Source organism: Budorcas taxicolor, chromosome 12 (assembly GCF_023091745.1).
Source record: "Budorcas taxicolor isolate Tak-1 chromosome 12, Takin1.1, whole genome shotgun sequence".
Taxonomy (NCBI): domain Eukaryota; kingdom Metazoa; phylum Chordata; class Mammalia; order Artiodactyla; family Bovidae; genus Budorcas; species Budorcas taxicolor.
Window position 1 is genome coordinate 15,879,071 of NC_068921.1, and position 26,451 is coordinate 15,905,521.

At 48.9% G+C, this 26,451-nt stretch overlaps 1 protein-coding gene across 1 annotated transcript in view; it reads right to left on the bottom strand.

Annotated features, from left to right (window-relative positions):
- ERICH6B (glutamate rich 6B) overlaps positions 1–26,451 on the bottom strand; it is a 54,813-nt gene that overhangs the window by 17,293 nt on the left and 11,069 nt on the right. The window contains exons 2-5 of the mRNA XM_052650363.1: positions 15,895–15,986; positions 7,789–7,925; positions 5,439–5,500; positions 625–734 (exon numbers count right to left, since the gene is read on the bottom strand). Of these exons, the coding sequence (XP_052506323.1) occupies positions 625–734; positions 5,439–5,500; positions 7,789–7,925; positions 15,895–15,986 (401 nt within the window). The remainder of the gene's footprint in view (positions 1–624; positions 735–5,438; positions 5,501–7,788; positions 7,926–15,894; positions 15,987–26,451) is intronic.

The following is a 26,451-nucleotide window of genomic DNA, read 5'->3' on the forward strand; positions in this document are numbered from 1 at the left end:
GTGATGGGACCGGATGCCATGATCTTCGTTTTCTGAATGTTGAGCTTTAAGCCAACTTTCTCACTCTCCTTCTTTCACTTTCATCAAGAGGCTCTTCTGTTCCTCTTCGCTGTCTGCCATAAGGGTGGTGTCATCTGCATATCTGAGGTGATTGATGTTTCTCCCGGCAATCTTGATTCCAGCTTGTGTTTCATCCAGCCCGGCATTTCGCATGATGTACTCTGCATATAAGTTAAATAAGCAGGGTGACAATATACATCTTTGACATACTCCTTTCCCAATTTGGCACCAGTCTGTTGTTCTATGTCTGATTCTAACTGTTGCTTCTTGACCTGCATACAGATTTCTCAGGAGGCAGGTAAGGTGGTCTGGTATTCCCATCTCTTTCAGAATTTTCCACAGTTTATTGTGATCCACACAGTCAAAGCCTGTGGCATAGTCAATAAAGCAGAAGTAGATGTTTTTCTGGAACTCTTTTGCTTTTTTGATGAGCCAGTGGATGTTGGCAATTTGATCTCTGGTTCCTCTGCCTTTTCTAAATCCAGTAAATCCCTACCCCCACCGCCAAACAAACAGAAAAAAACCCTGGACAAAATGCAAACACCAGGGCACTGCCACAATCACCTTAATCTTGCTGTTGATCCAGTCTGTATCTAGTTCTAACGTCTTCGTACGGCGAACAACACGACGAGCTTTTTTGACTTCTTTCTCTGGCTCCACCTCCTCCGCCTCATCTTGTGGTGGTATATTACAGAAGTGAAATGTGAACGTGCTCTCTGCCGTCCTTTGGCTAACTACGGCTTTGGTAGAAAGGAGAAAGAAAACTTAGATCTATTTCTCTGAAGGAACCCAAAGAGAGTTTGAGAAGTTGGGATATCGGCCATATTTCCCCAAGCTCTCTCATTTTTTCCCATTCATTCTTTCATCCCACACACACTTATTAAGGGCCTGTGAGGTGCCAGCTCAGTGTCAGATGCCTGACCCCACGGTGAACACCATCCAGTCCAGACTTGGGGATGCGAGGGATGACACACCAGCCACATGCCAGGAACAAGTGAGGCTGCTGAGTCTGGTAATTTCAAAAAACAGGCTAAAGTGGAAGTCATTAAAATAAAAAGGAAACATACCTTAAGCATGCTATTTTAACTTAAAACACAGATGTATACTAACAGTATTTTAAAATTTTATTTTTAATTGGAGGACATTGCTTTCCAATGTTGTGTTAGTTTCTGCTGTACAACAAAGTGACTCAGCTATACATATACATATATTCCCTCCCTGTTGAGCCTCCCTCCCACACCACCATCCCACCACTCTAGGTCATCACAGAGCACTGAGCTGAGCTTGCTGTGCTGTATCAGCAGGCTCCCACTAGCTAGCTATTTTGTACATGGTGGCTAACACACCAATTTTAAGTGCAGGACTCTGTGATCACGTTTGTTCAAACCCCATTCATAATTTATTATCTATCACTTTCAACTCTGGCAATTTCTACATAGTCTGAGTGCAGGATTGGACTTGAAAAAAAAAATGTATATCCCCCAGCCTTTTGTGTGTTTGGTGTACGCCTAGTTCTAAGCACTATTTGTAAAGCTACTTTCTTATTGAGTCTTCTCAAAAGCATTCCACTTAGTTTTCACAGCAGCAGCGAGTTTCTTTTTCATCTTCATTCTGGTTCATTTTTATAACTATTGAATTTTGGAGTAAGCTACTAGCAATGGCCCCCCCACTCCAGTACTCTTGCCTGGAAAGTCCCATGGGTGGAGAAGCCTGGTGGGCTGCAGTCCATGGGGTCGCGAAGAGTCGGACGTGACTGAGCGACTTCACTTTCACTTTTCATTTTCATGCACTGGAGAAGGAAATGGCAACCCACTCCAGTGCTCTTGCCTGGAGAATCCCAGGGACGGGGGAGCCTGGTGGGCTGCCGTCTATGGGGTCACACAGAGTCGGACACGACTGAAGTGACTTAGCAGCAGCAGCAGCAGCAGCAAGGACTCTTCCCCGGGGGTTGGTCACCAGGGGGCGCCGCAGTGGGAGGCGCGCAGTCGCTATCAGCCAGGATGCTCTTCCTGCAAGGGGGCCGCTCCCTCCGCAACTAGATTTGGGGGAGGTCAGTTAGAGAGCTTGGCTGTCCCACCACTGGGGCCAGCACAGCGTTGGAGGAGGTGTCGGAGACGACGTGACAGCTTGTTGACCCGGGAGCTGGACGGGGCATGGAAGTCTCCCCAACCCCTTCCCGGTCCTTGGAATGTACCTCCTGCCCACGGTTCCCACACTGGGAACCCTTTGCAAGGATGTAGCCTCGTGGGCACTATGTTGTTGAGCCCACCTGGATGGATGCATCCCTAAAGCCAGGTAAGGCCTCCATTTAAACTGTAAGAGTCTGGCCGGTGGAGGTGGAAATCTACAAGTCTTGCGCCGCCGGAGACGTGCGCACGTCGGGTGTAAGTTCTCTTGCAAGTAGTTCTCTTGCTTTTTAAACCTGCCGCCTACAGTGTGGAGGGGACTGCCTCTCAGGTCTTTCCTTGCCCTGTGCTTCTTGTTGTTGTTCAGTTGCTCAGTCGTGTCCAATTCTTTGCGACCTCATGGACTGCAGCACGCCCTGTCCTTCACTGTCTCCCGGAGTTTACTCAGACTCGTGTCCATGGAGTCGGTGATGCTATCTTACAGCAGCTGATTTAGAATTTCACCCCAGGAACTCTGAGGTTGCCAACACAGAGGGCAAGGTGCCATCGGAGCTCACAGGGATCCTGTCCAGGCCTGGAGGTTGTGCACAGGGTGGAAATTGTCTCTAGTTTGCCAGGTGGAATTCCTAGCATAAATGCTGTGTGGTTGAAGGCTAGCTTAGTAATAACGGGTCACTCTGGAGAGATAGGCAGGGCTAGGTCATTCCTTTATTCACTCACTCAGGAAATATCCATTGTGTTCACCTATGCCAAAAGCTGTCCTAGGTACCAGGGCTGGCACGGTGCCTGCTGCTCGTACTCATAGGGGAGATGGACGCTACACAAGTGAACAGGTGAAAACTTCACCTGCTGGTGGCTAGGTGTGCCCCGAAGAAACAGCAAGCAGATGAGAAGAATGGAAAATGATTGTGCGTGTGTGTGCACACTGGTTTGTAAAGGGTAGCCAAAGAAACAGTTTCTGAGAAGGTGACTTTTAAGCAGAGACCTGAATAAAGTGAGGGAGCAAGTCACAAGGATATTGGCGTGCAGAGTGCTCTAGCCAGAGGACCGCACGTTCAAAGGCCCTGTGGCAGGGAGGCCTGCTCATGTGATGAATAACAGAAAAGCCAGTGTGTCCAGAATGGACAAGAGCAAGGGCCTTTGAAGCCACGTGGGGAAAATGTGGAATTTTCCTGGAGGTAGTGGAGGGCCATGGAAGTGTTTTGAAAAGATTTTGCTGGAAAGAATGTGAAGAAAGGACTGAGAAAGGAGAGGATGGGAGTCAGGGACACTGGGGCAATGAAGGTGTCTAAGGTTGGTGTTGGTGACGTTGGAGGGGTGTGGGGTGGGGCTTGGGGAGAGGAGAACACGGCTGTGTGCCGCTGAGGAACAGGAGGCTGCTGCTTAGAGCCCAGAGAGGAGCTTGTCCTCAGGGAGATGAGGAGAGAGGTGGGCGGGGGCAGAGTCGATGATCGATGAGAGTGCTTTGTGAGAGGTTTGGACGCGGGCCTCAGTCTCCCTCGGAGGAGCCCTCCTCCAGATCTTCCTTCCAGAGTGGAGGCGATTTGTCCGCGGGAGGCGGATGTGAGCCCGGCTGCTCTTCCTGAGGGTCAGCCAGAAAGGGACAGAGAGCACGCCTGAAATGGTCACGGTAACAAGGGACACGGATGTGCTCATTCTTTCCCCCTGTCAGAAGGCTAGAATCACGGGTTTTCTGGTTTGTGCTGTATAACCAGCTCTGTCTTTAATAGGGGGAGGTGTTAGGCTGCCTTTCTGAGCCTCAGTTTCCTTAAAGTGGGGTCAGGCTGGCTGCAGAGACCTGTCAGGTTCCTCTGAAGTGATGCTGCTTGGAAGCCGCTGCCCGGAGACGGGTCGCAGGCCTGTGTCCTTCACACGGGGAGCTTTGGGGTCTGGTGGCTCATGACGTGAGCTGTGTAGCATCTCCCACTTCTTTTCACCCACAGGAGAGGCTATGTAATTTCAAAATGCAGGTATCCTTGTTTTAAAATTATTCAAGATTTCAGGGACTTCCCTGGTGGTCCAGTGGTTAAGACACTGCCCTCCCAGTGCAGGGTGCACGGTTTTGATCCCTGGTCAGGGAGCTAGAACCCTGTGTGTTAGTCAACCAAAATAAATTAATGAACGATTTCAAGACAGTGGCCGCTGAGCATTAAAAGCAAGCACAGGGTCCTAAGTGTGGGGGCCTGCGTACCTGCACAGCTCACACGCCTGCGAAGCTATCCTTGGCTTGGAAATCGGAGGGTTCAGAGACAAGGGGCTGCCCACAGCAGTCATTCTATAGGACTTAGGTCAGGGGCATATACTTACTGGTATGGGGGGAACCTGGGGCTTTGTCCTGGCTCAGCAAGAAAGAGCACCGTGATGGATGAGGTGTGTCAGCTGTGGCTGTCGTTGCCAATTCTATGTCAGTGGGATCTGGTCATCTGAAAGATGTTCCAGCTGGTGGTTTGGAGTTTCTGAATTAAGTAGCCTGGTAGCTTAGGCTCTTGGCTCAGACTTTTTGATTAGACCCTCAAAGCTGGCAAAGTCCATGATTGGCAAGTCTTAACAGCTGGAACTCCAATGCCTTTTGGTTCAGTTCAGTTGCGTCCAACTCTTTGTGAACCCCATGGACCACGGCATGCCAGGCCTCCCTGTCCATCACCAACTCCCAGAGTTTACTCAAACCCATGTCCATTAAGTTGGTGATGCCATCCAACCATCTCATCCTCTGTGGTTGCCTTCAATCTTTCCCAGCATCCGGGTGTTTTCAGATGAGTCAGTTCTTCTCATCAGGTGGCCAAAGTATTGGAGTGTCAGCTTCAGCATCAGTCCTTCCAGTAAATCTTAAGGACTGATTTCCTTTAGGATGCCTCTAGTATCTGGTGAGGGGCTATTTCTTTCTTAAACTTTGTGTTAATGACTTAGAACCTCCCCCAATACAGGTTAGATGCCTTCTTGTGTGGTCCCATAGTATCCCCTTCGCACCAAAGCATTAACTATTTTACATGCAAATTCCCTGCTTTCCTGTTTATCTTCACCTCCAGCCCTCCCTGCCACCCTCATCACAATCAAAGGATAAGCCCCGAGTCCCAGACCGTGTTTGCCTTGCTCAGTATTTTAATCCCAGGCAGCTGAGACTTCACTGGCCCAATGGACGCTCAAGTGAGGGAACAAGCATTTCTGCCTCCTTGAGCGACACAGGGGAAGGTGGAAGGAGAAGCACCCAGGGGATCCAGGTGATCGATGGAAAATGGGGAGAGGAGCTCTTACTTTCACGTTTCCTCATAATCCAGAGGATCGTCTCCTTGTATTTTTCAAAATTTTTCTTCAACCTGAAAGGAAGGTGGATCGTCTTTAAAAGCTGAGACCGAATTCGCGTTTACATGTCATGCTACGGGACAGACAGAGCTGGGGCCGGCTCCATCGTTTCCTAGGTGGAGCCTTGGCTGGATGGCCCTGGCTTTGCAACTGGCTTTCTTCCAGTCTGTATTCAGGAATAAAGGGCCAGCACTTGGTGCTGTGCGTCCCTCCTGGCCTTCAACCTGGGCACCTGGGGGCTGACCCCAGATCTTTCCAAATGAATTCAGTGGGGTTCCTCTTGGGAATGAAGCCAGGGTTGGGAGATCCAAAGCCAGCCAAAGCTGACTCTATGAGTTCAGCTCGTGCAGGCAGTTTGTTCTGTGGCTTGAGCACGTTTCAGTAAAGTCTTATTCGGAAATAGCTTAGAGAAACAGTATTATTTGTGAACGGGACACAGACACCTGAAACTCCTTTGCACTGAGTAGGAAAATTTCAAATAAACTCACTCAAAAATGGCTCACCATGAAAGCCACGTTAAGGCACAGCTCTTCAAAATGATCAAGCCTTCAACTCTCCTTTCATGTCAATATACAAAGTGAGTCATCCTGGCATTTCAGTGGCTGGGACTGTTTTCCTGCCAAATAAGGGTGGTCTCCGGAGACAGCAGCCTTTCCTGGTCCTCAGATCAGAGACCTTTGGAAAGGGAATCTGCCGGAAGGAGGGAGCTTCCAAGGCTTAATTGGATCTGAGCAGAGGGCCTTTGACACGGCAGATTTTAAGTTCTTGCTTCAGAGTCCTCGAAAAGAGTATAATAATTTAACCCCAAGCAACCTCAGGAAGCAAATACTGTCTGCTGGAAAGGGCTGGACTGTTTTGCCTGGCGGAAAGGAGGTTTAGTGTCTGTACTTTAGAAGCTATTTGCAAGTTGAGAATGAGCTCCTCACGGTGCCAAGGATTCCTTGTTTTATTTGCAAGCACTGTGAATGGAACTGAAGCAGTTACCTCGCCTGCCATCACTTGTGAAAGAACAAGGAGGAAGAGGGTGGGGTGAAGCCTGTCCAGGCCGACAGCAGCATGCCAAGTTCATGCAAGAGTTAGATTCCAGTGAGGGGATCCCTCCAGAGGCACCCAGTGCCCTTTGGGGAAGGTTCTTTCCTTGGTTCTTTGCTCGGCTTTGCAAGCTAATGGAATCCTTACTAGCAAGGCTAGTAAGGATACACACTACTGTATAGACCAGCACACAGTAGGTGCATTCACTGGGTGTAGTTAGGTTAGAATGAGCCTTGGTTATGGGCTTAAATGAGAAAGAAGGGGAGAAAATGTAACCTAGAATGTAGGATAACCTGCAACGGTGTTATTTGGGATTTTTTTTTTTCTTATTTTATGAGGATCTGAAAACTTGGGTGTTCTTTGTATTTTGCATTGTGTATTTAGCCTTCCCTTTTCCTAGAGAAGCCTTAGGGGTCTCTGGCCCCCGGACTCTATTGAGCCCAAAGCAGAAGTTGCTGACAGTCAGTCTCTCCCTGATTTTGGGGAGTCTTCATTCAGCAAGGAGGTTATGCATGGTACCCCATGCCCCACAGCCTGTTCCTCGGAGCCCCTGCCAGAGAGTGTCTCAGATGCCTGACCATGTACCTTGTTCAACAAGGCTTCTGACAGCTGGATAAGTGAAAATCCTGGCTTCCTTGTGCCACAGGCTGGATGTAGAGATGGGGTTCTGGAACATTTTGTGACTGGGGTCATGCCAACTAGAAAGATTTGGTGCCAGCAGCCATCTGCAATAACTATCGCTCCCCACGCTCCTGCCATGAATCCCAGATCAGTGACGCCTGGAGCTTATCCCCCTCGAGGAGTATGGAGAAGCAATGGGCAGCCTAGGATGAAGCTAAGGAATTTCTTGGGAAGATGCCCATGAGCTTGATCCCCTCACTGTCCCTTCTCGTCAAAGGCTCAGGGGTCTGAGCCTTGCCTCCCAGACTTCTGCACAAGTTCACAGTCCCTTCAAGACTTTTTCTTGCCTGGGATTTCCAGCCTGTGTCCCTGCTCACCTTTGATGCTATCTTGCACATCCCCTGTTCATAGATTTCTTTGCCTTTGAGTTTTGGCAGCCGGATCATCCTGTCCCCTGGCCCCCAATCTTACCCTTGTCCTGTGTCTGGCTTGTGCCAGCTCTTTGACACAAGGGAGCTTCTGGACCCTGGTCTTCCTCGTGCTCTCTTGGCCCAGTTAATACTTTTCTCTGCCACTAGCTTTGGTCTGCCTCCACCCAGGGACCAGTACCTTCCCAGTGACCACCAGTTCCATCCCTCTTGTCACTTACAGAATTCCCAGTTTCCTTCTGGTTTCACCCTCCAGATGACCAGTCAGAGGAATGGTAATATCCTCCTCCAGTTCGTCGCGAACAGCCATTTCTTTGAGCACGGTCCTGAACACCGACTGATAGGAGGTGGTCGAATCCTGCAAAAGAGTTAATCTTTAATGTATATTAATCTTCATCCACCACTATTTAACTTTGCATATCTATTCTTGCTTTCCTTTCCTCTCAAAATACTTGTTAGTTTTGTTTTCATTGCTTTATTCCCCACTTGGCACCTTGCTTTCATTTTGTTTTCCAGTCTGTGCTTTAGTTAGGTTTGTTTTTAACTAGTAAATATAATTTTTGATTTCCTTTGTTCGCTGGGTCAATCTACTGTACTTTATTTTTGTTGGACTGCTTTGACTTTGTTTATGGGTGTATATATTTGTGTGTATATTCCGTTATTTTAATTATTAGTTGCCTGATTTTGTGACTGCCATCTGTCTGGGGTTCATCTTTGGTTTCTCGTTTTTGGGTATTTGTTTTCATCTCACTTAATGCCATAACAAACCACTTGTGGAATCTTCGTTCCTGGCCAGAGATCAAGCCCAGAGCCTTTGGGGTGGGAGCCCTGACTCCAAGACCCCAGACCACCAGAGAACTAAGCCCGCTGCTGCTGCTAAGTCGCCTCAGTCGTGTCCGACTCTGTGCGACCCCATAGACGGCAGCCGGCCATGCTCCCCCGTCCCTGGGATTCTCCAGGCAAGAATGCTGGAGTGGGGAGAACTAACCCTATCAAATAGCGAGAACTCACGCAAAGGAAACCACTTGAAAACAAGACCCGGCATCACCCAACCACCAGTAGCACCCTGTGCACCCTCATCTAAACAACAAACAAAACAAAAACACAAACCCAATCATCAGCAGACAGGATTACCACGCCCATCAGAGGAAAAACAAACAAAAACTCAGCACAAATCTCAGCCTACACAAGCTTACACAAACCACTGGACCAACCTTACAAGGGCAGAAACCAAAAGAAAAAAGAATTCAGCCTTGAAGTCTGGGAAAAGGAGACCTCAAGCACAATAAGTTAAAAAAAAATAATGAAAAGGCAGAGAAATACTACACAAATGAGGGAACAAATTAGACACACAGAAGTCCAAATAAATGAAGAGGAAACAGGCAAACTACCTGAAAAAGAATTCAGAATAATGATTGTAAAGATGGTAAAAAACCTTGAAAACAAAATGGAGAAAATGCAAGAATCAATTATCAAAGACCTAGAAGAGTTAAAGAATAAACATACAGAGACAAACAACACTGAAATTAAAAATGTTTTGGAAGGAATCAATAGCAGAATATCTGAAGCAGAAGAATGAATCAGTGACCTGGAAGATAAAATGGTGGAAATAACTTCTGAAGAGCAGAATAAAGAAAAAGAATGAAAAGAACTGGGGATAGTCTCAGAGACCTCTAGGACAATATCAAATGCACCAACATTCAAATTATAGGGCTCCCAGAAGAAGAAGAGAAAAAGAAAGGGTATGAGAAAATTTTGGAAGAGATTATAGTTGAAAATTCCCCCAACATGGAAAAGGAAATAGTCAAACAAGTCCAAGAGCCACAAAGAGTCCCATACAGGATAAACCCAAGGAGAAACATGCCAGGACACATACCAAGTGAACTAACAAAGACTAAACACAAAGAAAGAATATGAAAAGCAGCAAGGGAAAAGCAACAGGTAACATACAAGGGAAACCCCATACGTTATCTTTCAGCAGAAACTGCAGGCCAGAAGGGAATGGCAGGATGCATTTAAAGTACTGAAAGGAAAACATCTACAACTGAGATTATTGTACCCAGCAAGGATCTCATTCAGAACTGATGGAGAACTAAAAAGCATTTCAGAAAAGCAAAAGTTAAGAGAATCCAGTATCTCTAAACCAGCTTTACAACAATTGTTAAAGGGACTTATATAGTCAAGAAATACAAGAGAAGGAAAAAGACCTACAAAATCAGTTCAGTCGCTCAGTCGTGTCTGACTCTTTGCGACCCCATGAACCATAGCACACCAGGCCTCCCTGTCCATCACTAACTCCTGGAGTCCACCCAAACTCATGTCCATCGAGTCAGTGATGCCATCCAGCCATCTCATCCTCTCTCATCCCCTTCTCCTCCTGCCCCCAATCTTTCCCAGCATCAGGGTCTTTTCAAATGAGTCAGCTCTTTGCATCAGGTGGTCAAAGTATTGGAGTTTCAGCCTCAGCATTAGTCCTTCCAATGAACACCCAGGACTGATCTCCTTTAAGATGGACTGATTGGATCTCCTTGCAGTCCAAGGGGCTCTCAAGAGTCTTCTCCAACACCACAGTTCAAAAGCATCAATTCTTTGGCACTCAGCCCTCTTTATAGTCCAACTCTCACATCCATACATGACTACTGGCAAAACCATAGCCTTGACTAGATGGACCTTTGTTGGCAAAGTAATGTCTCTGCTTTTCAATATGCTGTCTAGGTTCGTCATAACTTTCCTTCCAAGGAGTAAGTGTCTTTTAGTTTCATGGCTGCAGTCACCATCTGCAGTGATTTTGGAGCCCCCCAAAATCAACCCCAAACAATTAAGAAAATGGCAATAGGAACATATATATCAGTAATTACTTTAAGTGTAAAGGGATTAAATGCTCCAACCAAAAGACACAGACTGGCTGCTGCTGCTGCTAAGTCGCTTCAGTCATGTCCGACTCTGTGCGACCCCACAGACGGCAGCCCACCAGGCTCCCCCGTCCCTGGGATTCTCCAGGCAAGAACACTGGAGTGGGTTGCCATTTCCTTCTCCAGTGCATAAAAGTGAAAAGTGAAAGTGAAGTCGCTCAGTCGTGTCCGACTCCTAGCGACCCTGTGGACTGCAGCCCACCAGGCTCCTCCATCCATGGGATTTGCCAGGCAAGAGTACTGGAGTGGGGTGCCATTGCCTTCTCTGACAGACTGGCTGAATGGATACAAAAACAAGACCCATATATATGCTGTCTACAAGAAACCCACTTCAGACCTAAAGACACATATAGACTGAAAGTGAGAGGATGGAAAAATATATTCCATGCAAATGGGAAACGAAAGCTGCCGTAGCAACCCTCAGATCAGACAAAATAGACCTTAAAATAAAGATTACAAGAGATAAGGAAGGACACTACATAATGATCAGGAGATCAATCCAAGAGGAAACCTGCAAGGGGACAACAGAATGAAATAGCCTGAGATCTGCTTCCCTAATGTGCCAGATGAGATTTCACCATGTTATTGGAAAAAGACTGGGAATGGTAGGATGCCTAGCAAGATTTGTTCTGAAGATTGTCTCCATAATGGTCACACCCTCTTCTCTTTCCCCAGTTCCCTTAAGAATTTTTTTTTAATAGTAGGATACCAAGAAATCTTTTGAGAGCATAAAATTACCTCCTTCTTCCAAATGTAGAGAAGGCTCTAGAACATAAAATTGCATCCATGGCTTGAGAACATAAGGCTTTTTTAGTTCCTGGAATGACCAAGCTCTCAGTGGTTGGTTATTTATCGTAAGGGCTTCCCTGGTGGTGCAGAGGTTAAAGCGTCTGCCTGCAATGTGGGAAACCTGGGTTCGATCCCTGGGTCGGGAACGTCCCCTGGAGAAGGAAATGGCAACCCACTCCAGTATTCTTGCCTGGAGAATCCCATGGACGGAGGAGCTTGGTGGGCTATAGTCCACGGGTCGCGAAGAGTCGGACACGATTGAGCGACTTCATTTTCACTTCACTTTCAAATAACTGTGAAGGATACGAGTCTTCAGGAAACCAGGGTGGTACCTAGCACGTTCTTGTAGTGGATGATATCAGTCTTTAAGAATTCTTCCGAAGTAATGACACTGAAAGCTACCTTTTAATTTTGTAGATTTGTTCATTCTATCTCAAGTCTGTGAGGTTAAGCAGGACTGACCCATAGGTTGGTCTTCATAAGAGTTTCTTTTTTCGGCTCCCTTTTGGTAGAAGGTGAAGTGTGACTTGCTGTCCAGAAGAACTGCAGCTTGTCACATTGCCCTGCTCACTACAGGTTGAGGTTGTTATGGAGGTTGTTCTGCATCTGATAATGTGCAGTCTGCCATTCACTTATAAGCCTCTAAAGTAAGCAGTGGGGGCAGAGGGGGCGGCTTCCCTAGTGGCTCAATGGTAAAGAATCCACCTGCCAATGCAGGAGACATGAGTTTGACCCCTGGGTTGGGAAGTTCCCCTGGAGAAGGAAGTGGCAACCCACTCCAGCATTCTTGCCTGGAAAATTGCATGGACAGAGGACCGTGGCGGTCTACAGTTCATGGGGTTGCAAAAGAGGCAGACGTGATTTAGCAACTAAACAACTACAACAAAAGGAAGCGGGTGACCCACATATCCAAAGTCGCATGTGGCCTAGGGCAGATACAAGAATGGAGCTTGCGGCTGGCTGGTTTTTCCAGGTTGGGGAAAAGCTGGGGTGTCTCAGGACTGACTTGCTTGATTCCCAGCTGCAGCTCTTCTCATTGCTGGTGTTCAATTAATTAAACACCGAGGCCATCAGACTGAGGACGCTCTGAGGCCATGGTGCCCCAAGTAAGCAAACAAAAACCTAAGGCTGTAAATGCCTCAAGCCTAAGAGATCAAAATCCAAGGACAACCACTCACAAGCAGCTTTAAGCCAGTCAGTCAATAATTTCCTTGCTCTGCTTCTGCCTTTTCTATCTCTCTTCAGTTCCTGTTGGCTGAGGGCTCTTAGCCACTTCCGGTCTGGTGGTACTGCCTGATTTTAATCACAAAAGTGAAAGTGAAGTTGCTCAGTCAAGTCCGACTCTTTGCGACCCCATGGACTGTAGCCTACCAGGCTCCTCTGTCCGTGGGATTTTCCAGGCAATAGCACTGGAGGGGATTGCCATTTCCTTCTCTAGGGGATCTTCCCGACCCAGGGATTGAACTCGGGTCTCCCGCATTTTAGACAGACTCTTTACTGTCTGAGCCACATACAGGCTCAAATAAACTCTTCAGATTTTTAATAGGCCTCAGTTTATCTTTTCACACCAGAATGTATCAGTGCTTCAGGGCAGATTGAGGTGAAGGCTTGTGGTCCCAATATTTCTGCCTCTAAATTCTTTATTGTGGACCATTCCTCCCTTGAGCTGGAGCAATGACCCAATTGCCCAGGCCAGTCTTTCATGAGTCCTTTTTTTAAAAAATTTATGTTTTATTTTCGGCTGTGCTGGGTCTTTGTTGCTGCCTGAGGGCTTTCTCTAGTTTCTGCGAGCAGGGGCTACTCCCTAGCTGCTGTGTGCAGGCTTCTCAATGTGGTGGCTTTTCTTGTAGAGCGTGGGCTCAATCGTTGCAGCTCGGTAGTTGTGGCGCTTGGGCTGGGTTGCCCCGAGGCATGTGAGATCTGTCAGATGCCACCGTCAGAATAACCACGCTCTAGGTTGATGGGTGCCTCCAAGTCAAAGGACCTCAGCTACGTTTCTCCCGTGGGTACCTCAGTGGTTTCCGGTGCTCCGCCTCCCAAGGGCCTTGGAAGTCCACACAGACAAGTCTTTCAGCTGCAGGTCTCGTGTGCCATTGACTCCATTCCTTCTGTCCTGCTCTGGCCCTGCTTGGGCACATCTGCCGCCTATGGGATTTCTTGGAGAACTGGTGCTTTTCAGGTTATACTGTAGGTGGGCCACAAGTGCTGCCCCATCACTCACCTAAGTGACTGATCTTTGGAGGCCAGGTGGTATAGACAGCAGGGGGTCATGACCCCACCCCCTCCGCCCATGCCGTACTTTGTCACCTGAGCCAAGTCCCTGAGATGGCAAGGCAAGGTGTTTGTGACTGGGGCTCACGTACACAGGCCGCATGTCACCCAGAATCCTCCCAGCATCCTATCTCATCCAGAACCTCACATGGCTCCATGGGAGGTGTCCCCTGGCTTACGGCTGCAGCCTCACCAGACACACAGAACCTCAGTTGACAGGTGCACTGAAGGTTTTTGAAAAATTTGTTTCTAATTAAAACAATTCCTTTGGATTTCAATTCTTGCTAAAAAAATCTCTCTAAAATGCCTGAGTTTACTTTCCTGTCTTAGTATATTCAGTGCCGTGAATCTAAGTTCACATAATCCCTTCTCCACCGTCTGACATGGTAGTTCAGTATTTGAAAAACCAGTAGGTTTTTTTCTTATTAATATGGGCTTCCCTGGCGGCTCAGCTGGTAAAGAATCTGCTGTAATGTGGGACACCTGGCTTCAATCCCTGGATCGGGACGATCCCCTGGAGGAGGGCATGGCAGCCCCCTCCAATATTCTTGCCTGGAGAATCCCCATGGACAGAGGAGCCTGGTGGGCTATAGTCCATGGGGTTGCAAAGAGACGGGCATGGCTGAGCAAAAACACTTTTGCTTCTTATTAATATAAGTGTATAGGAGCATGTCTGGAAAATAAGGAATTTAGATAAGAACTGAAATCAGAGAATTTTTTTCAATTTAAAATACGAGCAAAACTAAATGCCTCAGTTATTCCCCGCCCCTCCCTTCTAAGTTCAGGAAAATGTATCTGCTTAATCTTGAGTTTCAGAGATACAAGCTCTCACTTTTGTGATTGTAGTTAGTACCTACAATCCTGAGAAAATTTCTCAGCTGTAGTGGAAAGGATATATAACCTGAGTAAACAGGTGTTGGAAGCCTTGGAGGTAAGTTGACACAGGAAATTATAGCCACCAAGCTGCACTGGCAGGCAAAACATTTGTGCAGGAAAGACAGTACAAAACTTTCTGTAGATGTAAGACTTATTCAAGTTTTGGGAACTTCCCATGGTGTCTCTTGGAGAAGGCAATGGCACCCTACTCCAGTACTCTTGCCTGGAAAATCCCATGGATGGAGGAGCCTGGTAGGCTGCAGTCCATGGGGTTGCAAAGAATCAGACACGACTTCACGTTCACTTTCATGCACTGGAGAAGGAAATGGCAACCCACTCCAGTGTTCTTGCCTGGAGAATCCCAGGGACGGGGGAGCCTGGTGGGCTGCCATCTATGGGGTTGCACAGAGTTGAACATGACTGAAGCGACTTAGCAGCAGCAGCAGCAGCAGCATGGTGTCTCTAGTTATTGGATACAGCTGGGAAAGGACCGCCATTAAACTTCCAGGGCTGGTTCTGTGCTGCTTTGAAAAGTGTGGGAGCAGGACTCAGATTTGTGGGATATGCTCCATTGCTCTTTGTTGCAGGGTTTGCACTGAGGACGCTGTTGTCTGAAGTTTCCATCTTCTGGGCTGCTCCATGCCTGGTCCTTCAGTTGGAGATGGTAGGCTTTTGGGGGGGCTTTGGTCTATGCTTATTGGGCTTTCTGACTGTGGTCTTTTCAGGAGGATGTGAAGCAAACAGAAAACTCAGAAACTCACCACCATGTTGTTCCTTGGATCTCATGGTCCCCGACAGGCTGCCTTCTTTTCTCTGTCTTTTAAAAGCTCCTTGTGTTTGCTTTATATATAATGCCTAGAATTTTAAGTGCTGTGTATATGTGTGTAAGTTGGTCGGTCATGTCTGACTCTTTGCAATCTCATAGACTGTAGCCCACCAGGCTCCTCTGTCCATGGAGTTCTCTAGGCAACAATACTGGAGCAGGTTGCCATTCTCTTCTCTGGGGGATCTTCCCGACCCAGGGATCGGACCCAGGCCTCCAGAATTGTGGGCAGATTCTTAACTGTCTGAGCCACCATTGCTTAGTGGGAAAATTGCATCTAGTCCATGTTGCCAGGATCTAACTTCATTTTTACCCAAGGTTTCCACAAAGAGTGATTTGCCCTGATCTATTAATAAGTATCTGGGTAGCTTATGTGTTTTGTTTTTAACTTTGCTGCCTTCAAAAGCAATCTTGAGGGGGTTTTATTCATGTTACTGAATGCAGGGCCTTGTGGTGTCATCCTTGGCTTTCTTTTGACCCTCTTTGGATTAACACGTGTCATTTACACTTCAGCCTGTTTTAAGAGAAGCTCTCTTGGGCTGTGATAACAGCGGAGCAACGCTATGACTCCCAGGGCTCAAGACGCAGTGTCCAGCTGGCCAGGCCACCCTACCCCAACATTCAGAGCCAGTGTTCCCAGTTTTTAACCAACTTACTTCATCCTCGAAGACCTCATCACCTTCCAGTGTGCCGATGGGGTCTTTTAATACACGATCCCAAAAGCTCTCTTTGTTATCAAACTCTGTGGCTTTCAGTGGTGGAAGGCACAGCCAAAGGAGAGGCATTTGGAAGAGGAGCCAAAACGACAAACAAACAGAAACGAAAAGAGAGACAGATTTACGGCATTTACACTTGACCTTTTAACTACAAATGCATAGGTCATCAATAAGACTTCACATTCATCAAACCACTTAAAATTTGACTTGGAGACATTAGTAAAACAGGAATGAAAGGGCACCTCAGTGGCAGATTTAGGAAAGTGTGTGTTTCTGGTGGTCAGGGAAGGTGCATCTGACTAAGTGACATTTGAGTGAGTCCTGCACGAAGCAAGGGCGTGAGCAGGCAGATGGCTGGGGAGGACCATCCCTGGCGGGGGGCAGAGGAGGTGCAAAGCCCCTGAGGTGGGAGGGAGTGGGAGCCTGTTGAGGTATCTGACGAACTGCGGGAGGCGCAGTATGTGCGGAGGGGAGTGAGAGTGAGGTGAGCTGGGAGGGCCAAGGCCAGCTCTCAGAGGACCTAGTAGGCCCTGGGGAGGAATTTAGATCTTATTCCCAGAGAGATTTATTCTGACTGAGTGTGATTTTCTCTTGGAAATCCTGAGAAATATTCCTATCTCCTGTCAGTTTTGTCTAAAATTGCCCATCTCCAGAATTGCAGATGGTTTGTAATTGCTAATTAAAGCGTTAAGAAATGAATCCCCAAGCCAGTGAGCTTAAAAAAAAAACAAAAACCAAGTCTCTGGGAGATAGCAGATGCCTTTGTTCTCAAGGTCAACCACAGCCTGCTGACGGTGGGCCAGGAGAGGGGCTGGAGACCTCCAGTGTGGACGGGGTGCGAATTGAATGGAGGAACGGATAATTACAACTTGGGCCTAGATTCCCTGCTCCGGGAAAGGTGTGGATCCTGAGGCGGAGCCGGGGGGACAGGGCTCGTACACGATGATTGGAACCCCGGGGAAATTATGGTGGCCTCTGCCTCGGCTCCAGGATGACACCAGCCCCTCCTCTCTGGGCCATTCAGAAAGCCCTGCACATCTACCGCGGGTGATGCTGGGCTGACTCAATCTGTCTCATGGGTCTCTGGGGGTGGAGAGGGGCGTTCTTTGTCAGCTCCATGCACGGTATCTCCGCACTGCCTCTGGACTTTGGTTCAGTAATGGAAACGCTGACTCCTCTGGGCCCCTGGAGGGATGGTGAGCTCCACCCAGCTGGATCTGCCTGTCCTGACATCAGGCCAGAGGCCTCTCTGCCTGCAGACCTCCCACCCCAGCCTCGGCTTGCTCCTGGTGGAAACCTGCCTCATTGCAGGGGCCCCCGTGTGGCCAGAGTGCCCCCTCGCCCCCACGCTGGTCGTTCTTTCCCGCCAAGTCCTTCCAAGCACACACCCTCTCCAGTGAGGGGCTCAAACTCAGCAAAGGCAGGGGCCCTTCCGGCTCCATTCCAGACCACTGTGTCCCCAGACTGTCCGCCTGGGCTGTGGCCTGGAGAAGTTTCTTGTTGAGAAAACCTGACGAGAACCCACGGGAATTCAGGCAAGCCCTCAGGAGTAGTGGCAGAACGCGAGTCTGGGGAGGCCGGGCGCAGAGCCCCCGAGCAAGGTTCTCTGAGGACGTGCCTGCCGGCCACGGAGGAGAGGAGCCTGCCTCTGACCCTGCTAGCTCACCAGCTCCCTGTGATTTGTCAGTGCCGTCTTTTAATAGGCTTTATTGAATAATAGACACTTAATTTGAGGGGGGGGGAAACAGAAGTAGGTGTTTGTCAAGGGAGGAAGGGGACTTGGCAGGCCGGAGTTGGGAGCAGCCATTTTCAGAAGCATTTGTTTCCTTGAAATCATTAACCTTATTAGCATCAACCGGCCCCGTCTACGTGTCAAGACAAGCCCAGTAAATCCTCAGTAACGCAGCCTTAACTGTGGCAGGAGGAGAAGGAAGAGCTTTAGTCCTAATTAACTTTCCCTTTGGGGATTTCTGTCAACGTCTACCTTTGTTCTAGTGGGATTATCTTCCCTCTCCTATGGGAGGACTGGGGAGGCGGGGGAGGTGTCAGGCCAGGTTCCCGAGTGGTGGCCCTGTAACCCAGGGCCTTCCCAGCGGGTCACTCAGCCCTTTGCACCCTGGGCCCCTCGTCCGTGTAGCGGGGACCATGGAGCTCATCTTCAGGGCGGCTCAGGGGACCAGCGCCAACGCGACGAAGCCGGGCACACAGCACTCCCTGGAGTGGGACGTCTCTCCCGGACTGATTACCAGCAGGTCTTAACTCCTCTCCTCCCAGCCAATGGCTCTCCTCTAGCAGCTGTTTTCTGCTGACAGAAGGACGCCTTCTGAATTTGGGGTGGATGTTGGAGTCCTGTGTGTTTGCCACACAGGGCAGATCCCCGCGTTCTAAACCAGGACACGGAGGAGAGAAGCAGTAGGCGACTGCCCCCAGGCCAGCTTGGAGAAGTGGGCACAGGGGTGAAACTCGGGCCTGTTGCCCCCTCCGCCACCCTGCCTGTAGGAGCTGCTGCCGGGAGCTCGTGAGAAACGCGGACCCTCGGGCCCCTGGACTCAGGGTCTGCGTTTTAACACAAGGCCTGGGTGAATGCTCTGCACAGGAAAGTCTGAGCAGCACTAGCCTGCCCTGGCTCTCCTCTCTGGAAATGGAATAAGATCGAGAAGATTCTAGAGTGAGAAAGAGTTTGTTTGATAAGCCTCCTGTGCGGGTAACTCTGCTCCTCCCTGCCCCCATCCCAGCAGTTCACCCTCCCTCCGTTGTTTTTATTCAATAAAAGGATGTGTGTGTGTGCTAAGTCGCTTCAGTCGTGTCCCACTCTGCAGTCGCATGGACTGTAGCCCGCCAGGCTCCTCTGTCCATGGGATTCTCCAGGCTGGAATACCGGAGTGGGTTGCCACGCCTGCCTCCAAACCATAGACTAGGTCTGGTTAATTGTAGGATTTTGGTGGAGCAATGTGTACAAGTTGGGATTCTGCCACCAAAACCCAGCCTCCTCCCCTGTCCTTCTCCCTCAGAGGATTCAGCTGTCCCCTCCTTTAGTAAAAACTGAATCACGCTCTAAGGGTACCATTTGAGGGGCTCTTATTCATTCCCTGCCAAGGTGCCATGGAATGAGTCTGTCTGGAGGGACCCATGCATCCCAGTTAAGCCCTGCTGCCCAGACTTCAGAGAAGCTAGTCATTGACTGCCTGGCCCCTCTTGAAATGCGGGTGTCCCTGTACAGACCTTGAGTAGAGAGATGGACTTCTGGGCTGTTCCCAGGCCATTCTTTCTCACTCCCAAGACCCTCTTTCTGTTTCTGTCTCCCCTCTTCAGTTAAGGACAGGGAAGCACCTCCGGGTTCGTGGACTGGGTGCCCAGCACTTCCCTCGATTCTCTCTAGGACTCAGCACTGGCCAGACCAGCAAGGCACCCGCCCGCCTGGGAGGCACCATTCCCAGACACTGTGCAGGGAGCAGGGATCTTTGGTTAGGTTATGTGGGGCTCACCGTTTTCTGCCATTTGGGGTTCTTCACTGGGAACAAAGGCTGAAACCAAATAGGAAAAATGATTAATAGGAGGTGGAATGGTGATCTCTTCACCCTTAAGAGTCTGGAGAGACCGGGGCGGAGACTGTGTAGGTAGGATAAGAGGCTCCCGTGATTTCCAGCAGGTGGAGTGGTAGCTTATGCTCAGCACACGTCCAGTCCCCTCCTTTGGTTCACGGTTCGTCTTTTCCACTCGAGTTTACGTTCTGAGAGGGTAGGATAGCTTTGTCCATATGAAGATGGATGTACCACTGCCGAGTACACGGTAGGTATACAATAAATATAATTTCATACACAGTAGTTGTCATGGAACACATTGAGTATGGGTAATCCATTATCTTCCTAACTCTAGTGGTAAATAGTATTCCCTCCCCTTTCAAAACTCAATTTTAACTCACATTTAAAAGCATTTTACCCTTTGGTGAAGTTTCTTCCCTGAGCCTCGACTTCAAGTTCTAGAAATAAGGCTTTGGCCCACTGACCTTAATGAAGGCTGCCCTAGTCTAAAATGATTACATGAGGACTCTCTTTGGCCTGAGGCATGCTAATTCTGTGCTTCTCACCATCTCACAGATGGACCTGAAGCTTCCATGAGTCATTTAAAATCATCGTAAAATTATAAAGTTAAAATGATACCTTGTGACTCAGACTTGAAGGTGGCCAGCGTCATTGTTGATTCTTCCTCTTGTGGAGATCCTGATTTTGAAAGCACTGTTAAATGACAGAAGATGATGGCCATTGACAGTTTTAACCTTATACTTTTCAGTGGGTTCATATTGGACAGGTAGGGTCTGAGGTTCTTTCTTAGCACCCAAAGTTGATCCACAGAGGAGAAAACTTGGGTTGGAGGCCACTGCTGGTATATACTGGGTGCTTCCTCTGCCCATATCTTCCTCTTAGCTTTGCTGACTTAACTCTGGGGCTGCAGTAAACAGTGGCTGGGAAATGCAGGCCCTCTTCTTGTCTGGTCAGTTAGGGTCCCCAGGACAGAGGGGATGGCTGGGGAGACCTGAAGGGTATTCCTCCTATAGGAACCACAGAGCCAAGTGGCTTCCAGGCCGTGTGGGCTTATCACGGGGTACACCTGTCACTGTAGGAAGTGGGTGTCTCTTGTGTTTTGTGATTAAGAGCTCCCAGAGAGGAGCAGAATGAGGGCCAGTGGGGAGGCCCTGGGGCCTGGCTAGTACAGATGAGTTATGCTACTATAGTTTTTGAGAACTTTCCTAAAGTTCGTGGTTGAAAGTGAAAGTGTTAGTTGCTCGGTCATATCTGACTCTGCAATCCCATGAACTGTAGCCCGCTAGGCTCCTCTGTCCATGGGATTTCCCAGGCAAGAATTCTGGAGACTGAGCCCTCCGTAGACAGAGAGCTCTCTGACTACTGAAAAGTGAAATCACTCAGTCGTGTCCAACTCTCTGCGACCCCATGGACTGTAGCCCATCAGGCTCCTCCGTCCAGGGGATTCTCCAAGAATACTGGAGTGGGTTGCCATTTCCTTCTCCAGAGGATCTTCCCGACCCAGGGATCGAACCCGGGTCTCCCGCATTGTAGGCAGACGCGTTAACCTCTGAGCCACCAGGGAAGTAGTTCTCTGACTACTAAGAACACACATTCTACCGTGCATGGCTCCGGCCGTTGGGACCCGTTTCCTTTTCTTAACCAATTTTCCTCAAGCTGCCTTGTTCCAGCCCTTCTGTGCAGATGGGGAGGCCAGGTCTCGTTTTCTCGTTTTGTGTGGAAGCTCATCAGATATTCGAAGGCACTTCTTCTTTCTCATACTCACGTGTCTTCCAGACTTAACGCCCTCGTTTGCTTCAGCAGTTGTCTGTGGCGATGTTACCTCCAGGCCGGCCTCATGCCAGCTTCTCCTCTGAGTGTCAGCTAGTCCACTTCTGGTCCCCATGGAGGGTGGAATCCTTCTAAGTGAACAGCGCCCTGAGCTGCTCTTGGGGTGCAGGCTGCAGCAGGGCTCCTCTCCCTCTCCAAACCCTTGTAGTTGTTTCTGCTTATATGAAGCTTCTGGCCGTCACATCAGTCATGCTGTTGGCTTATGGAGCCTGTGGTGGGGTAAATCGTCTAGACCAGACAGGGCTTTCCCCCCTTGTCCTCCTTTCTGTATTTGTGGGCCTACAAGCAGGGCCTAATCTAAATGAGCATTCTATTTTCTTTAGCCAGTCCTGATCCAGGGTTTCTGGCTGTCAAGATCTTTCAGAATCTGATCACATTATCATCATGACTCAACCGCTTCCAGTCGTGTACAGGTATCAGAATTCCCCCTACATCTGTATCTGAGTCTATGATAAAATAGTGTGCTGGACGGAGCACCGTGGCCCCCAACTGGAAAACGGGTGGACTCCATCCTTAAACAGATTCTTCGGATGCTTATCCCACAGCGGCCATGCCGTCGTGATCATGATGCTCCCACCTCGTGTTTGTCTATCTTGTCTATAGGAACATCAGGAAGGCTCTGAAAATGAAACATGTTTTGGAACTCAGGCCTCTTGCTTTACCACAGCTCCTGATTTAATGACCTTGTCACAAAGTGACATAAGAGCCAGCATCACTCGATCTGTTTTTTTTCTTAAAGTATTTGTTTGTTTATTTGTGGCCTCACGGCGTCTTTGTTGCTGCACGGCTTTGCTCTAGTCTCGGCTGGCGTGGGCTGCGTGTGGGCTGCTCGTGGCGGTGGCTTCTCTTGTTGCAGAGCATGGGCTCTGGGCGGGCAGGCTTCAGTAACTGTGGCTCACGGACTTCATTGCTCCTCAGCATGTGCGGTCTTCCTGGACCAGGGATAGAACCTGTGTCCCCTGCATTGGCAGGCAGATTAGTAACCACTGGACCTCCAGGGAAGTCCTTGATCGGTTCTTACTGATCCTGTGCCGGCTCCTCCTGGTCATTTTGCTCTCAGTATTTGGCCCACGTTGATCATAGACTGTTCTCCACGAGTACTAAAGTCTGCATACGGCTCATTGCCTACCAAGACCATCTCTTGAGGGAAGGGTGCACCCTCTCATCATCATATCTGATCAGGAGTCTGACGAGGACTCAACAGCAGTTTCACAAGCATGTAACAAATATTTATAGGTGCTTATTGTGTGTGTGTGTGTGTGTGTGTGGGCAGCAAGTTTTGAGGATTTCTACCAGCGGGGATATAATGCTCTGTGTTAGAATTTCTGGTATACTTTGTTTATGACTCTGCTCTGTGCTTGGCGGTGTAGACACCTGGGGCCATAAATAGTCGTTCCGGCCCTCCTCCAGCCTGCTTCGTTGCCCAAGCCGAGAGGCATTTCTGGTGCCTTTAGCATTCCTTGCGTGTCAGACCTGCCACTCTCTGTAGTAACAGGTTTCAAGGATCTATTTATCTGGGTGTTATACCTCCATGTTTGTTTCAGAGGGCTGTTTATAGAGTCCGTGTAAAATGGTGTTTCTGGTGCCTGGGGTTGAATTTGTTGTTCGGTCACCAAGTCCTATCTGACTCCGCAACCCTGGGACTGTACCATTGCCAGGCTCCTCTGTCCTCCACTGTCTCCCAGAGGTTGCTCAGATTCATGTCCACTGAGTCAGTGATGCCATCCAACTATCTCCTCCTCTGCTGCCCCCTTCTCCTTCTTGAGTCTTTCCCAGCATCAAAGTCTTTTCCAATGAGTCAGCTCTTCTCATGAGTTGGCCAAAGGACTGGAGCTTCAGCTTCAGCATCAGTCCTTCCCATGAATATCCAGGGTTGGTTTCCTATAGGATTGACTGGTTTGATCTTCTTGCTGTCCAGGGGATTCTCAAGAGTCTTCTCCAACACCACAATTTGAAAGCATCAGTTCTTCAGTGCTCAGCCTTCTTTATGGTCCAGATCTCACATCCATACATGACTACTGGAAAAACCATAGCTTTGATTATACAGACCTATGTTGGGAAAATGATGTCTCTGCTTTTTAATATGCTGTCTAGGTTTGTCACAGCTTTCCTTCCAAGGAGCAAGTGTCTTTTAATTTCAGGCTGTAGTCACTGTCTGCAGTGATTTTGGAGCCCAAGAAAATAAAATCTGACACTATTTCCATTGTCTCCCCATCTATTTGCCATGAAGTGATGGGACTGGATGCCATGACCTTAGTTTTTTGAATGGTGAGTTTCAACTCCATGGAGAGTATGGGGTTGAATCAGTTCAGTTCAGTTCAGTTCAGTCGCTCAGTCGTGTCCGACTCTTTGCGACCCCATGAATCGCAGCACGCCAGGCCTCCCTGTCCATCACCAACTCCCGGAGTTCACTCAGACTCGCGTTCATCAAGTCAGTGATGCCATCCAGCCATCTCATCCTCTGTCGTCCTCTTCTCCTCCTGCCCCTAATCCCTCCCAGCATCAGAGTCTTTTCCAATGAGTCAGCTCTTCACATGAGGTGGCCAGAGTACTGGAGTTTCAGCTTTAGCATCATTCCTTCCAAAGAAATCCCAGGGCTGATCTCCTTCAGAATGGACTGATTGGATCTCCTTGCAGTCCAAGGGACTCTCAAGAGTCTTCTCCAACACCACAGTTCAAATGCATCAATTCTTCGGCACTCAACCTTCTTCACAGTCCAACTCTCACATCCACACATGACCACTGGAAAAACCATAGCCTTGACTAGACGGACCTTAGTCGGCAAAGTAATGTCTCTGCTTTTGAATATACTATCTAGGTTGGTCCTAACTTTTCTTCCAAGGAGTAAGCGTCTTTTAATTTCATGGCTTAGTCCCATAATAAAAAAAGAGGCTTTAAAAATAGGAATCTATCACCAATGAAATCCATTCTACCCTAGAGCTTTGCTGGTTCTCCAGCACTCTTGTGCTGAGAGATCAGTCGCTCAGGGGATCTTGTTAAGGATGCAGACAGGGATTGTTAAGAAAGCCTGGGAATCTGCATCTTTACAGGCAGCGGGTGCTGGGGATGCCCAGTCCTGGACCCTGAGCACCATCACCGCCAACACTCACCTCCGCTCACCCCTGGGGACCCTCTGCCTCCCACAAAACCAGCACTTTGAGTTGCTTTAGCCTCAATTGTGTTTCTCCAACTAGTGGATGGGCGGCTTTTGCCCTCGGCCAATCAGATTCTTTTTTGCATCTGCCATGCTCAGGAACCCTTAGTATCCTGTCCTCCAGCTGCAGGGGGCCTGGCTTTTCTTCATGGCGGGGGTGCGTCCCCATCACACATGGAGCATCTTTCCTGTGTCACTTTCCTCCACCTTCTCCTAACTAGATCTGACCTCCTGTTTGGAGCTCCATACTTCTGGGGTTCCCCTTGCACCCCACTCCCCATCACTTCCTTTTCACTCTTCACTCTTTCAGAGAAGTCTCTTAATGAGTCTCTTTGCTCCATTCCACTGGCCAGACACAATCATGTAGCTATTGCCAGTAAAATCTGTCCAGTTATTATTTTAACACTCTCCAAAAGACTGATTGTAAACCATGGGCAGAAAGGAGAAGAAAAACCTTCATACATTTTAGGAAATTGCTGACTTTTCTTTGTGTTCCAATCTCGGCTGTAGCCACCACCCCCATGTCTCTGCAGGAGCCTGGGGTGTGACCTTGACCCTGGCTTAGAGGCTCAACACTCCACGCCTTTGGTCCAAGCCACCAGCATCACAGGATCTGATCAGTAGGTATTGCTGTGGGTGGCCAGACTTGTGCTAAACACTGAACGCACGTTGGGGACTTTCCTGGTGGTCCAGTGGTTAAGACGCCACACTTCACTGCAGGGGGCACCCCAGTTCCATCCCTGGTTGGGGAAACTAAGATCCCACACGTCATACGATGTCATCAAAAAGGAACTCAGTAGTGGAAAGAGACTTGGCTGGAAAACATGCCCCTACAGTCCAAATGCACAGAGCACTTAAAACCTAAATTAGATCCAGACGTGACTGGCTCTATAATTAAGCCTGGAGACCAAAAGGATCGTGAATGAACGTGGCAAATGAGACACTGATTTCCAGAGGGCCCCTCTCTGAAGGAAGGTGCCCCGTGGAGTGAACAGGCCCTGGTGCCCCTCCCCCGCCTCAGCCTCCCTCTGTCTCCTTTCCCTATCCCACCTCCTTTCAGGCTTAGCGTTGGCACTTTACAGGCGATTACCCAGGAAATGACTTCCAGAATCCTGCTTATGAATATTTAGATAAGTGCTCAGATTTTTTTCCCCAGCCATCACGCTTACTGACTCTGAAATGGTTCCAGTTTTCGGGGCTCCATCGGAGCACAAACCCCCTGACACAACCCCCACATGCACCAACTTAGCCTGTAAAGTCCTCCCCATCGTGTGCTGGCAGCCAGCACCCTGGAACTCCTGGCTCGTGTGGGCTTGCCTCCGCTGCCCCTTCTCCCTCATAGGGTTTCTGGCTCCTAATTTCATGTAAGCCACATCTGAGCTACAAAATCGAGCAGGCACGGATGGGGGCAGGGAAGTGAGGTGCCGGTGGGGAATCCAACTCACTGCTGCCATGACTACAGGTGTGAAACTAATGTGTGAACCTGTGATGGGTCAGTCTCACTAAGGCTGGGTTTACATTATTAATCCTGGTGAGAGAAGATGCCGTTCCGGGGTGCATTCCCAGGATCCTAGGGCAAAGGGCCTTTGGGCTTAACTGGGCTGAGAATTAGGATCCTGAGTGCAATCTCGCCAAACTCTCTTGAGTGTCTCCTAACTGTGGCCACACAAATTCCTGCTATGGATGGTCTTGGCTCGTTCTGAACCAGGGCTGGCTTTGACCGCACGCTTGGATAGAGATTCTGGGGTGGGTCCCAGTCCTCTCACCACGTGATTATTTAGAGATGGGCTCTGTCCCCAGGGCACCAGCCTGTAATCTGGGAAGGAAATGGCCTGTGTCCCCTCGGGAAATAGGGCCTGTGTTCATGTGGAACAAGAACAGGAAAACTAATGAAGGGACAGGGGGAGATGGGAGAAGGTATATAGCACTCTGCTGATGCTCTTTCTCTGAGGGGGGTCTAGGATGAAGGGA